Source organism: Lissotriton vulgaris, chromosome 8 (genome assembly GCF_964263255.1).
Source record: "Lissotriton vulgaris chromosome 8, aLisVul1.2, whole genome shotgun sequence".
Lineage (NCBI taxonomy): Eukaryota > Metazoa > Chordata > Amphibia > Caudata > Salamandridae > Lissotriton > Lissotriton vulgaris.
In genome coordinates, this window is record NC_141696.1 from 1,264,581,400 (window position 1) to 1,264,594,493 (window position 13,094).

Sequence of the window (13,094 nt, forward strand, 5' to 3'; positions counted from 1 at the left end):
AAGCCCCACCAAGGATAGACAGCATGGTACATCCATAGACGTGATGCCTGGCACCATACCAAAAGAGCTGCACAATGGCCTGTGCCTCCCACAATCCCCACCCCACACTTGTCGAGGATGTGATCATTCACATGCTCTACCAGTCCTGAGACAGTGCTTTGTTTGTGTTGGAGATGCCAGGCAACAGTAACTGGGAATATATTTGGAGAACTGCTTTTGCTGGAAAAAGGAACTTGTTCCAACATGGCTGTCATATTTCTGAATATGAAGCACTGATTTCCATAAAACTCCATTAGTGAGCTTTGTTTACAGCAAAGTGTGCTACGGTCACTGTTAGAGATGGGGGTCTGTAGTTGGCATAGGTTTGCACCTTTGTCCAAGTAGGTACCCTTCTTCCTAATCAGGGTAAGGGGGATACACTTCTAAAATAACTCCTCACCCCCTTGGTAGCTTGGCACGAGCGGACAGGCTTATCTCAGAGGCAGTGTGTAAAGCATTTGTGCATGCATACAGTAACAAAGTGAAAACACTACAAATGGACACCACACCAGGTTTAGAAAAATAAGCAAACTTTATCTAAACCAACAAGACCAAAAACGACAAAAATCCAAAATACAATACTCTTAGAAATAGTTACTGGAAAAACGTGAAAATACAGTTCCTCCAACTCTGTAGCTCCGTCTGGGGCTAGCGCGATACTGAATACGACAGAGTCTAACAATTCCAGCCAACCGCTTCGATCTGGGTTAGCTAAAGCACCGACAGACTTGGAGACAGTACCTTTTGTTGTTGCGGCCGACACAATGGTACGAGCCGGTCCAGGGCAACCGTTGCGGTTGCTAGGTGAGATGGAAGCATTGCAGCGTACGGTGTCCTAACAGCTCGATGCAGGCAGTCGCTGGTTTGACGGAGTCGGTGAGACCAAGGCTTGTATTGCAGGGTGAGACGGTGCTCGATGTGGTGCTGTGTCTTGTCCCCTGAAGAAGAGCTGGTACCAAAATGCATTGGGGCTATATACTATTTCTGTGAAGGATTAACCGAGTACATATATGCCACATATATGCATCAGGATGTTTACTATATTATCATGAAGTTCATTTTGAAAAAATTGGAAAAAATTGAATACCCATGATTGGAAATAAGAGAGAATAAATGTACATTTGGATCTCAATATTTTGCGCAAAATGTATTTGTCAAAAGCGACAGGCACGCTTCGGAGTGCTATAGGTTTGACCCTTCCCCGAGGGAAGGGCACTTTGTTCAAGTGGGTGTACTTGCCAGGTCGACATGGCAGTTTAAAACTGCACTCACAGACACTGTAATGGCTGGCCTGAGACAGATTTACAGGGCTACTCATGTGGGTGACACAACCAGTGCTGAAGGCCCACTAGTAGCATTAGATTTACAGGCCCTTTAGGCACTTTACTAGGGACTTAGCAGTAAACCAAGTATGCCAGTCATGGATACCCAATCAGAATCACAATGTACACAGGGAGCACTTGCACTTTAGCACTGAACAGCAGTGGTTAAGTGCCCAGAGTACACAAACCATCAAATACGAAGTCCACATACAGTCAAAAGTACAGTAGGTAGATGCAAAAAGACTGGGGAAACCACGCCAAGGATGTCACGTCTAACACTCCTATTTGCTTCTGAGGAGCCATTAGAATGTTAAGGAGTGGAAACACTTTATATTTTATGCTCCTACCTTCTTGACCCCTGAAACCAGAAGTACAGGGTCAGTGCAGGGTGTAACCAATGGCAAGCTGGTGGAAGTAGTTGCCAGCTCTGTCTACTTGCTAACTGACATCTATGCCCTAGAACCTCATTGTCAAGTCTTGCCTAGGGGCTCATACTCCAGAGAAGTCTTCAAAAACACAGCCTCTCTAGTCAGAATACTGGAAGTGTGATTGAACTGAGGGCTGAACGACTTGGCCCCTGTATGTTGAAGCTAAAGTTTGATTGTAGTGACTTGGAAATATCATGCTGTCATTGTTGCTCAGATGTGGTGTCCCTTTGCAAATAAATGGGCGGTACATCTCAACATCAAATCAAGGCTCTTCATCAATTGTACATGTCCAGCCAGGACCATTTCTCTGTCCAGCCAGTGGGGTTCACAGGGAGAGACAAATTATTATGCATTTCGAGAGCCTATTTCCCCTTCATGATGCTAGTTAGTGTCTGTAGTACTAGTCCATGAGGGAGACGTATATCTCTCCTACTACCCAAAATAATCTCTGACTCAAGAAGCCCATTATTTAGGTATTCAAGTGCAGTCTGGAGGATCTTACTCAAAGAACCCACCTTGAAAAGATGTGACGATCACATCTTACCCAGCAAATCACAGAGCGCCAAGGCTTTCCCTGAAACCCAAGCCTTAGAGGTGGTGATGTTGAAACAGGAAGAAGCCAACATCATCTTTGAGGAAGGCCCTTCTGGGCCGCAAATACACATCCGGATATCACTCAGCATTCAACTATATGCAAGCATCAGCAGCTGTGTGTGGTTTAGTTTAAGGGCATTTGACATTACCATACAGCAGTGAATACTGCTGGTGGGTCTGATTAACAAGAAATGCTTAAATCCAATTAGACTGCTTAAGTCGATCTCTTGCGTAGATTTACTTTTTTTAAGATTCGCAAAATCCCTGGAAATATTTCTAAAAAAAAATGGAAATCATATATTTTTAGGCACACTCCTAATACCAATCTTCTTACTCCTGTGGCATGCCCATATCAGCACCACCTGGAGAGTTACGCTTATGGAAAAGTTTAGTTGCACATGACTTCCTCGTTGTTCCTCCTCAAGGAATACATTTACCCATCTGGAGAAAAATCCCTTCTCCTGCACCCCTAATAAATTGGGGCATTTAGGTTAGAATCCCAGTGGGGGAATGCCGAGCCTCTGTTCACCTACCCTTGTAAGTCGGTCTGAAGCTATAAATGTTGGTGGGTCCACACTCTATGAATCAGGAGTTGTCCCTTGTGGGTGCTGATGACACTTTACAAGTGCATGCATTTTACCTAGTTGTGCAAAAGATTCCGTGGACTTCACTCACTCTGTTACAGCATCAGAGTGCAAAACAATAACACGAGAAAGAAGCACCGGCACCTGCGCCTTGAAACTGTCAGCGTGTAATGTGAGCGACACGTGTGAGCACTTGCTAGCTCAATAGAACTTGCCTAATAACTTTTATAATTAAATGTTTTTTGTTGACAGAAATATAGCTAGCAACGATATATTGATACGGTACATGTAGAAATCTGTCTGTCCATAAGATACTTTTATCTGTTATACCTCGGATATTTTCCTTTTTCTACAAATGTGTTATTGGATATATACATGCAGTTCATAAAAGTGCATTACAGTTGTTGTTGACTTCGAGATGTTCTATTTCACATTCACTCATTCCACTCGAAAAATTGATTCGCCCAAAATTGTGGGCTTATAGCAACTCGAATCTATTTTCATTAATGATGAGCGCAATACTGACGCCTGACAGTAGTCCCTTGTATTGCGCCCCAGCTATCTTGTTAATGTATTAAAGACTGCATAAAGTGGGCAGGGGCCGTCAAACTGAGTACCTGCACTTCTTTGATAAGAAAGATAGAATACCTGCAATGCTCAGCAGTGATTACAGTACTCGCCTACTTCTCTGTAGAAAACAGGTACTCTGGTATAGTGGGGGCCTGCAGTTGTATATGAATATTCCAAGCCCGGCATACAAACCATATACAGGCACTTTATAAATGTATAAAGCCTATCTATAATTGCTTTGAAGATTTGGCAGATCCGGGGAACGCCGAAGATGGTGTTTGCCCAGAATCACACGTCGTCGTGTGAGGAAACCGAGATTAAATCTAAAGGGGGATCGGCAGTTTCGCTAGTAAAGTGCATCTCACCTTGCCCAGAACATACCAACTGTGGCACTCACGTTCACAGACTTATTCCTGAAGGAAGGACACCTTTTCGCTGGGCACGTCCCTACCTCCAAACAAACATTTTGTACTCACATTCCTGTGTGATGTCACAGGTTGGCAGCCCCTCGCAGTGAGCTGAAGCAGATGTTTGCACATGTCACACCAGCCCTGACTGATTAGGAGGCAGGAGATAAACTCTGCCTTCTGGAGGCTGTCAGTCCTTTTATCGCCTTTGGCCCAAATATCCGTTTAAAATATGTGAGTGAAATATTAATGCACGCAGAGGTACAAGAGTAACAGAAAAGCAATTTACATGTACCTGCTGATGTCGAGGAAGGACAAGAGGCAGCAAGTCAGTGTCCAGGAGAGGGATGCAGACAAAAGGTGACGAGATGACGAGCAGCTCTTTCTGCATTCGTTTTAGAGTTCTTCTTTTTAAATTATAGTGTAGATACCTCCCAGAGCAGAGGACGGCCCGGGACCAGGGTTCGATTCCCGGCGCGGCAGGTTTCTGGACCAGGGTCAGCGGACTCGATAATTCTCTCGCCTTGGTGCCCACTCTGATCAGCGATCACACTCGGCAACTCTGGGCATTAGCTTGCCTCATCTTCACTAACGGCCCCACCAGACCGCCGGGGAGGCCTGGTCTCACCCTGGAGATACCCATTAAGGGACCATCTGTCAGGGAAGCCAGGAAGGGTTTCGCAGCGGTCGAAGCGCCTTGGGACCCTACGGGTAAGTAGTGCGCTATATAAATGCCGATACATATACATACATTTACTCGCAGGTGCAGTAATTATCCCTAAAGAAAGTATTAAGTACGCTTGTAAAATGAATGAAGGCATGCTGGACTGCAGAAAGAAAAGTGCCTAAACTAAGAAACTTGTTGTAAACAGTAGTCAAGCTAATTAACTGTAAAAGAAAAAAAACAAGTGGTGGAACTCAGTATCTGATAGTTCCTACTTCCTTCAACCACTGATGTAGAAGCAGTAAGGCCCACAATTACTAAAGTTTGTGTCAGCCCTCCCACAACACCACACAATTTAGTGGACCTTAATAATTGTAACTAAATGCATGATGTCTTTGGTGTGCGCTTAGCCCAGGTGCCCGTGCTAAACGTTAGTATATGGACTGCAAAGCTTATTATAAACGGAGGACTCCGGTGACAAAACAACCTCATTAGCACACATGCAGACCATGAATCTCCACCCTTGATAACTTCTGCACTCAGACCACAATTGCACACACCCCTGGTAAGTTCAGCAAGCAGACAACGAATCCCTTCCACTAATTGGTTATATATGCAAATGATGCATCCCCATCCCAGCTGCTACATACAGTCAATCGAGCATGGCCTCTAAAAGGGCCGATGTGGGCCTTCAATAGGACCTGGATACAAGCAGCTGCAAGATCCCGAGACCCCCACCCCCTTCCTCTCTGGCCATGTAAAGTGACAGCCGACTTATTACTTTTCCTCGTTAATGCCAGAAGAGGCCTCGACTTCTATGAAAGGACGCCTGGTAAGCAATGTTGTAACCAAAGAAAGGGCCCGGCAAGAGTAGCCGTTTGAAGTGAGAGATAAATGGCTCTGCGCGCACGCCAGGTGCAGCTGGCAGTCAGGTACAGATCTGGCACAGACCAGACGAATATCGAAACCTAAGGGAGGAATCCGACAATTAATGTAAGTATCTCCTCCTAAAAGCGTTCTCCTATCTCTCCAAACATTAACGGAAGAGTTATTTCCGTACTGTGTATTCTCGCGAGATCAGGATTGTAGTCTCGTGCAAAGTGTGGTGCTGTACGGCCAATGCCTTTCTTTTCATGCCTCGTGCCCTTCTCGTGCCCATTACACACATCATGAAACTGGGTGCACGCGCTGCGCCGCTTCTCTGGCGGAAAATAAAAGTCCATTCTCAAAGTGAGAACAAACTAACTCCGGTGCCTGTGTGTCTCCTGCCCCCATTCCCCCCGAGAATATTTCCCCCTCAAACGTTTTGAACTCACTCCCTAGAGGAGTCTCCTTTCCAGCACAGCTGCACTGGTTTCCATTGATGTGAAGTGATGCTACGGTTTATCACAATCTTGCAAAAGATTTAACAACCATTCTGCCATCATTGCTGAATTTTTTTTTTCGACAGTAAACATGAGCAGCATGAACATTATCTCTGACTGAACTGGGACAATATGAGAGGAAAACATATCTTCTTGCACCAACTGTAGTGGCTTAGCCAGGGGACATTGGCCAGTTTTGTTGGTGTTGATGGGCGACCAATGTTCCGTCAAGCTTGTAGAGAATTGGCGTGAAGTTTCACCTACATAACCTTTCTCAGAAGGACAAAGTAACAGATGCACCACATTGTTGGTTTACAATTTGTGAATGTTCGGAGCTTTATTTCCTTTCTTTGGTAAGTGTATTTATTCGTGATCACGGCTCCATTGCAAGCCTTGTATTGGGCGCATTTATGATTCCCTGTGATGGCATGGTCTCCGCCAATGTTTTTTTGTCCAAGGGCAGGTTCTGATTTTATTCTGGAATTAACGACCAAGTCTTTAATGTTTTTAACCTTCTATGTGCATATAGTGGAGAAGTGTGGCTCAATGGTTAGAGCGCAGACCCTGATGCAGAGGTCTAGCCCGGGACCAGGGTTCAATTCCCCGCCTCGGCGTGTCTTGGGCTAAAAAAAATTCCACGGACCTGATAATTCTCGCCTCGGTGCCTATTCCAATCATGGAGTCCCACTCTGCAACTCTGGGCAATAGCTTGCTTAATCTCCACAACGGCCCCCACAACGCTAAGGATGCCTGGCCTCCACCTTGGGGGTGCCCAGGAGTGGACGCCTCACAGGGAAAGCCAGGATGGGTTCCACAGCCGTATTCGTACAAGCGCCTTGAGACCCTTGTGGGTGAGTAGTGCGCTATACAAGTATCAATTTACATTTTTATACATAGGCCTTGTCAACTGGTTGTCTGCATCTGCATTGGCATTAAGTATATGCCAAAGAATATTTTCCAAACAATTTAATTAAATGTGTGATCTGAATGTATGGGTATGTGAATGAGCGCAGTATGGATGTAGTATGATAAGTATGATACAGTAATTTAGTTAAATATGACATCAATATAGAAAATATTTAATAAAACACTATTTTGTATTTTTGTACATTGAATGACAATCTCTTCTATTGAAACATTTGCATTCTGGATTTTTTAAAACATATATTGAAGTTGCCCTAGGAACTCTGCAGTATGGATAGTATAATAAAGCCATAACTTGGTTAAAGGGAATACCTAGTTCCCCAGGCTCGGTGCCACTGCACCTGCTGCACTATTGATAGCCTTGCCCTTCTAATTAAGAGTGGTGGTGTCAAATTAAGGAATGTGCAGTGTCGTTATTGCATAAGCAGAGTTGCACACAGTTCATTGAGGTCTAATTGTACCTGTAGAGTTTCAGCTTTTCCTATGTCTGCACCGTGCCGTAGATTTTCCAACTTTTAGTCACAATCTCTAGCTAGTGCTGAACATGGTTATGCCATTTTCTTGTCAGTTCTCTAACTTTTTTTCCCTTGCGTGGAACTACATACAAACTGCTATATAGGCTAATTCTGGGGCAGTACCACCTAGGGAATCAAAAGTACTTTATTAGCAAATAAAAAAAAAAACTTTCATTGGAAAGTGCGACTAAACTGTAAATGACATTCCTATATTTCTGTACACAGGTAATGACACATAGCCTTTGAAATGATGCACAATTTCCCTCCTGTGGGGGATTGTTTCAAGTTTAATCCTTTTATACTCATTAGAAAACAATCAACATATGATAAATGTGTAGGCATTGTACAGTCAAGGCAGAGTTCAGTTAAATTGCTCTCAATGCCTGATGAAAAATGGAGGCTGGGAATTGTAGTGATTTATTAATGTTCACGAGGCATGAACGTGGATAAAGCAAGAACATGACAACATACATAGGCCCTTCAGCAATGTTACATCCCTTAACTGCTGGAGCAAAATTTCTTGCCAGCATATGCCATTTGCTTTGTGACACACTTTTGGTTATTTTCTAGAATGCTTTGAAATAAGATTTGCCTTGGTAGATCATTTGCGATCAAGGAAAAAATATACAAATTCTTAATTTTTTCTGTTCCTGAAGTTCTGCTTTGAATTAAGCGCGAATGCATTCTTGAAAACCACTGAGCTGATCCTAACTCTCTTCCCTTTGATATTTCAGATGGGTATGCATTTTCTCAAGAGGAGCACGGTGTTGTTTCTCAGTCGGAAGTGGTTCGATCCTATGACACGACTAAGCACAGAATCGTAGTATAAGGCCACTGTTTGTCCGGAGTGGTACTGAGAAGAACCTTTGACACTTGGACAAATGCATCCTTTGTTCACTTGACTACGGCTGGTAGTAGCAGCCAAAACACTGGAAAACTAATTTCTGTGGCCTTTGCCAGCAAGTCTGCTAATGCGCGACTTCCTCCTACTAACTGGTTCGCAGTGGGAGAACGCCATCATTTCCCATTCCTGTGCAACAACTACCTTTCTTTTACGTTGTCACATTGAGCTACGTGAGGTGTTATATGGGAAAAAACACCACATTTTAGCACGTTTCAAACCCTCAGTCATGTCTCTCGTTTTTTTGGACTGGCGGATGGGGGGTGGGGGGGGGCAGTGAATGGTAGACAGCACATCCCATGAACCCTAAAGATTCTAAGCTGACTAAAATGGCATTAGATCCCTGAACCTCCTTTTTTTTAATCTTTGCAGATTTTATGCATCAGGCTACCTGTACAATTTATTCGGTTATTTATACTATTTATTGTTCTATTTATTTGGTTACAATTATGGAATTTGCTAAGTGTACCTGGCTTTAAAGAAATAAAGACTATTCAGCTATTGTTGTTTTTTAAGCCTGTCTAAGCTTCTAAGATAAGATACTGTCACTTTAAAGAGCAGGAAGATGATCTAGAGTGTTTTGCAATAAATGTGTCAAATCATCATGAATGCTTTTCCCTGCAGAAAGAATTACAGCATTTGCATGGACCAACTTGTCATATGTCAAGGCAATGCTAGACTGCCATTCATGGAGTGACCCGCAGAGGGCGCAAACATGCCCATACAACTATGAAATATGAACTAGGACTGTAATATGGCACTCCTCTTAGGTCAACAGGCATTCTTGGACAGGAGCTGCCATTTTAGGCAGTTATATTTTCAGGATTGTGTGTACATGAGTAACCACATACAGTGGTGGCTGCAACTGAAAAGCTGCAGTGGGGCGGGTGGGGAAGGGGAGGGAAGAAGAAAAAAAATCACTTACCTCCCGGCTGGCAGGCTGGCTGCTGCCTCTCTAACATCCTCTTCCTGGCTACTTGGGGGAAGCAGGAAGCATGAGAGTTCCCAGACCCCCGCAGCCAATTGTTGTGATTGGTTTGAGCACTGTGTTTCGGTGCTGAGCCAAGGGCTGAAGAGGTGGGCATGTTCTCCACAGAGGCTGCATTTCAGCCTGAGTGGAGAACATGCAAAGTGCGCATGACTGTGTGGCCGGCCCGAGACGGCTGGCCAAACAGTCATGCTCACAAAGGGAATGCAAACCACTCTCCCCCTGCTCTGAGAGCAACCCGCCCCCAAAGACACAGCAACAGGAGAAAATAAAATGATGATAACCTCGAGTTATTATCATTTTATTTTTCCTTTTTACACTGCAAAAAGCAGTGGGGTGATGCTTCTCCGCCTGAGCGAAGGAGCCGCCACTGACCACATACCTTACTGCCCAGTTTCTTCCCCGTTTTTTGGGTACTTGTTCTTTGATCCTGTCTAATAGCTTGAGGCACTTGCCTTTATTCATGGATGCCAGGATTCCCAGGTCCATGCGTGGTTTGCTGTTCCTGGCTACATTTTTATTTGCATTCTGGGGCTTATAGTCCTTTGTTTATAATGTGGCAGAGAAGCCTTCACGTCCCAGATTGCAAAGAAGAACATTGGACTGGGGTAACTAGTCATGCATGGATCTGTGAAACTTGGCAGTGCTGCTTTAATATGTTTATTAAAGCTCAAGTAAGCGAAAGCAGCATGTCTGTAATTAACAGGAACAGTTCTTGTGATGTATTTCTTCATACAATCGTCCTACTAGATCTAGGGTTGTGGAGAAAGGCGTATTTTGGTGTTCATCAAAGTACTAAATTGTTGAATAAGCCGAATACAGAGCCAAATAGCTGGATTTTTGTAACTCCGATTCAGTACTTATTTTGTAAAAAAAGAAGTGCGGGTGCTTAAAACTTTGCCAAGGAGGCCACAGCTCACTTCTTGCTCCGGTGAGTCCCACTTTCAACAATCTCACTGTCTCTATCTTCTAACCTTGATCTGTTGTCTGTCCCCTAAGTCTTTGCTCTAAGAGTCTATCCTCTCACCTCTCAAATTGTTTTCTATCATCTTTGTCACACCTGGTGTGTTACCTTATTCCCTGTATTTCTGATTTGCCCTCTATTCAGTCTAGCCCTGCCCTTTTTCCTCTTCACTTTTATCCATGCTCTGCTCTCTCTCCCCTCGATCTAGACTCTTTACCATAACTCTTCTAGCAGTGATTAGCTGTGTCTCCGTTTTATCATTTGTCGGCTTTTTTTCCTCTGTCCTAAACCCTTTCATTATAGCTTCTCTCTTCTTAATGCTCTCTTCTTCACATCATGGCTGCTTTCCTTTCTCTTTGTATCCGATTTGCTCTCCTTTTCTTCTACTTAGCTCTGTCTTATCTCTCTCCTCTCCTGTTGTTTCTTTCTCCTCTTTACTCCTGCTCTCTCTCTCATCTATAGCACTGCTGGTGCCTGTGACCCCTGTCGTCAACCTGTACATGTCCCTGCTACGTTGAACTCTGCGTTTACCTGTTGTCATTCCTAAAGAAGTGTAAGATGGCATGTTTTGCTTTGTTACCTACACCGAGTGCAAAGACAAAATGTACACCAAATTAAAATGCTTTTTTGCATATATTAATCAGTGCAGTACGACTGGGTTTATTGCAGAATAGACGACTGCTCGAGCACAGCAAGTGATGTCACTGCTAGTGCTGTCTATAATTAGTAGGTCCAGGGATGGCGATGGCATCGGCATCCACTGTTCAACTTGCTGTGATCCTGCCTGATACAGCACATGCATTGTCCCTAGCCGTAATGCTGCAAATGCTGGTAAGTATGGCTTTGGTGCCTCCTGGACTCACGCACGCTCAGCAATTACCATGTTGGGGTGCAGCGCACAGATTCTACAGGTGAAGCTAAGGCGCACAAAAGTTGTGTTGGGCCACAGCCGCATCAAGCATGTTGAGGATAGCAACAATGCGGGGCTGCAGGATATGCTACTCTGGCTACGCAGCAAGTGGAAAGTCCACACTTACTTTCATTTATTCTTCCTCAAGAACCCTCACTCCCAAGTTCCAAATGCGCTCTCGCAGCTTCCTTGCCTCAACTCCGCCATGAGCCAGCCCCCAGCTACAATTATCCAATGGGAGGCTTAGGCTCAGGTAGTGCAGCAGACTAGGGGAATAGAATGCAAGCCATAGTTTGTCGATGACTTCTTGGATTTGTGATTGGCGTGATGACATCATCACTAACCTGGTGATACACAATCAGGCCTACCTGGACAGGCGTATGCTGGCATGTCTATGAACTTTTACCAGCCAGTCACCCTGCAATGTATGTTATTTTTTTTATTTTGAATTTGAACAATTACTATTAAGACCACCACCTGCAAGGTCAGAACTGCCGGTGCTGAGCACCTGAAAGCACCTGCTCAAATCAAGCACTGCTCCGATTCAAAGCATAATACACTTTATGAAAGCAACTAAAACACATTTGCATTTTGGTCCCATTATTTCTTTTATTCCCATCATTTTTTTCTTCAATTTTTTTATAATTAAAACATATGTCAGGAAATACATAATTAAAGAGCAACAGTTTAGGAGTCATTTATAAAATGCACAATTGTGAACTGAATCTTGCATAAAATTAAGGGGCTCATTTACAAGCCCCATGAGTCACCGGTGTGTCACTTTTAATATGTGTAAAAGTGACATACTGGCCATGCAAGGGTCTTATAAATAAGCCCCCAAATTTGAGTGTATACCTTCTGTACAAAACTTGTACAAGACACCAGCAAGAGACTGATTCAAGCAGAAAATGTCTCTTGGCTGTGGCTTTACAGGTCTCACAAGACACTTTCTGCTCCCCCCGTCTTCCACGAGTGAATGTTACATAAAATAGACCAAAAAAAATCACATAACATTTTCTAATTTTACAATATTTCGCCCACATTATGGAACTGTTGCCTGGATCTACTAGGCAGTGGCAGCAAATCATTAGGTGAGGGTAATTGTGATGAAGCTAAGCAGCTCATACATGTAAACAGAAGCAAGCATAACAAGGTGGAGTAAGACTTACACACAACATTGCTAATGATTAAAAGAAGACCTCAAATCAGCGACACCCTTGGCTCGAAACTCAGAGGACCACCAATAGTGGACTCTTTCGGATCTGTGCAGAGTTTGCGGCGATAGTTACAAGGCTATGAGAGAAGTTGAACCTCCATAAGACTGATAAGAAACTTCTACACAGAAGTGTGAAAACAGGACCAAAGTAGAGACTCCTCTTACTCTGTCCCATCAGTTTTGCTTGGCTGCAGCTCACTGTGTTTTTCTTCTTTTGTGTGTGCATCTGTCTGTGTGTCTTGACCATCTTTCATTCCTAATGGCATGCAGTTGATGTTGAATAGTGTATTACTGCAGATGACATCAGAAGTGGTGGTACCTGAGCAGCAGCAGTGAAAGGAAGGCCAAGCGGAGGAACGACTTATCCTCAATTGGTGAGTGGCTGCAGGATTCCCGCTGGTGGTTCCCTGAGAATTAGACGCTTTCCTGGAGCAGACGTGCAGGTCATGCCAGAGGTGGGTAATCATTTGTGGGAAGGCTGAAGGAAGGAAACATACATCTTCTCACTATCAGCTAAAGGGTTATGTAGCTTAATGTACTCCCATCGTTCTAAGATTTACAGAGATTTGAGGTTTCTTACCTTCATCCTTAACAACATCCATTCTGCATAGAAAATCTGAAATCAAGAGACACTAGCTTTTATCAAAGCTTTTTCTTCACTAAGCCTTTTTTGGGTCTTCGTTTCTTTCTAATCATCACCAGGG

General features: G+C 43.8%; 1 protein-coding gene across 1 annotated transcript in view; it reads left to right on the forward strand.

Annotated features, from left to right (window-relative positions):
- Nucleotides 1-8,813, forward strand: part of ATP8A2 (ATPase phospholipid transporting 8A2) — a 2,134,099-nt gene extending 2,125,286 nt beyond the window's left edge. The window contains exon 37 of the mRNA XM_086935178.1: nucleotides 8,146-8,813. Coding sequence (XP_086791304.1) covers nucleotides 8,146-8,240 — 95 coding nt within the window. The 3' untranslated portion in view covers nucleotides 8,241-8,813. The remainder of the gene's footprint in view (nucleotides 1-8,145) is intronic.
- The last annotated feature ends 4,281 nt before the right edge of the window (nucleotides 8,814-13,094 follow it).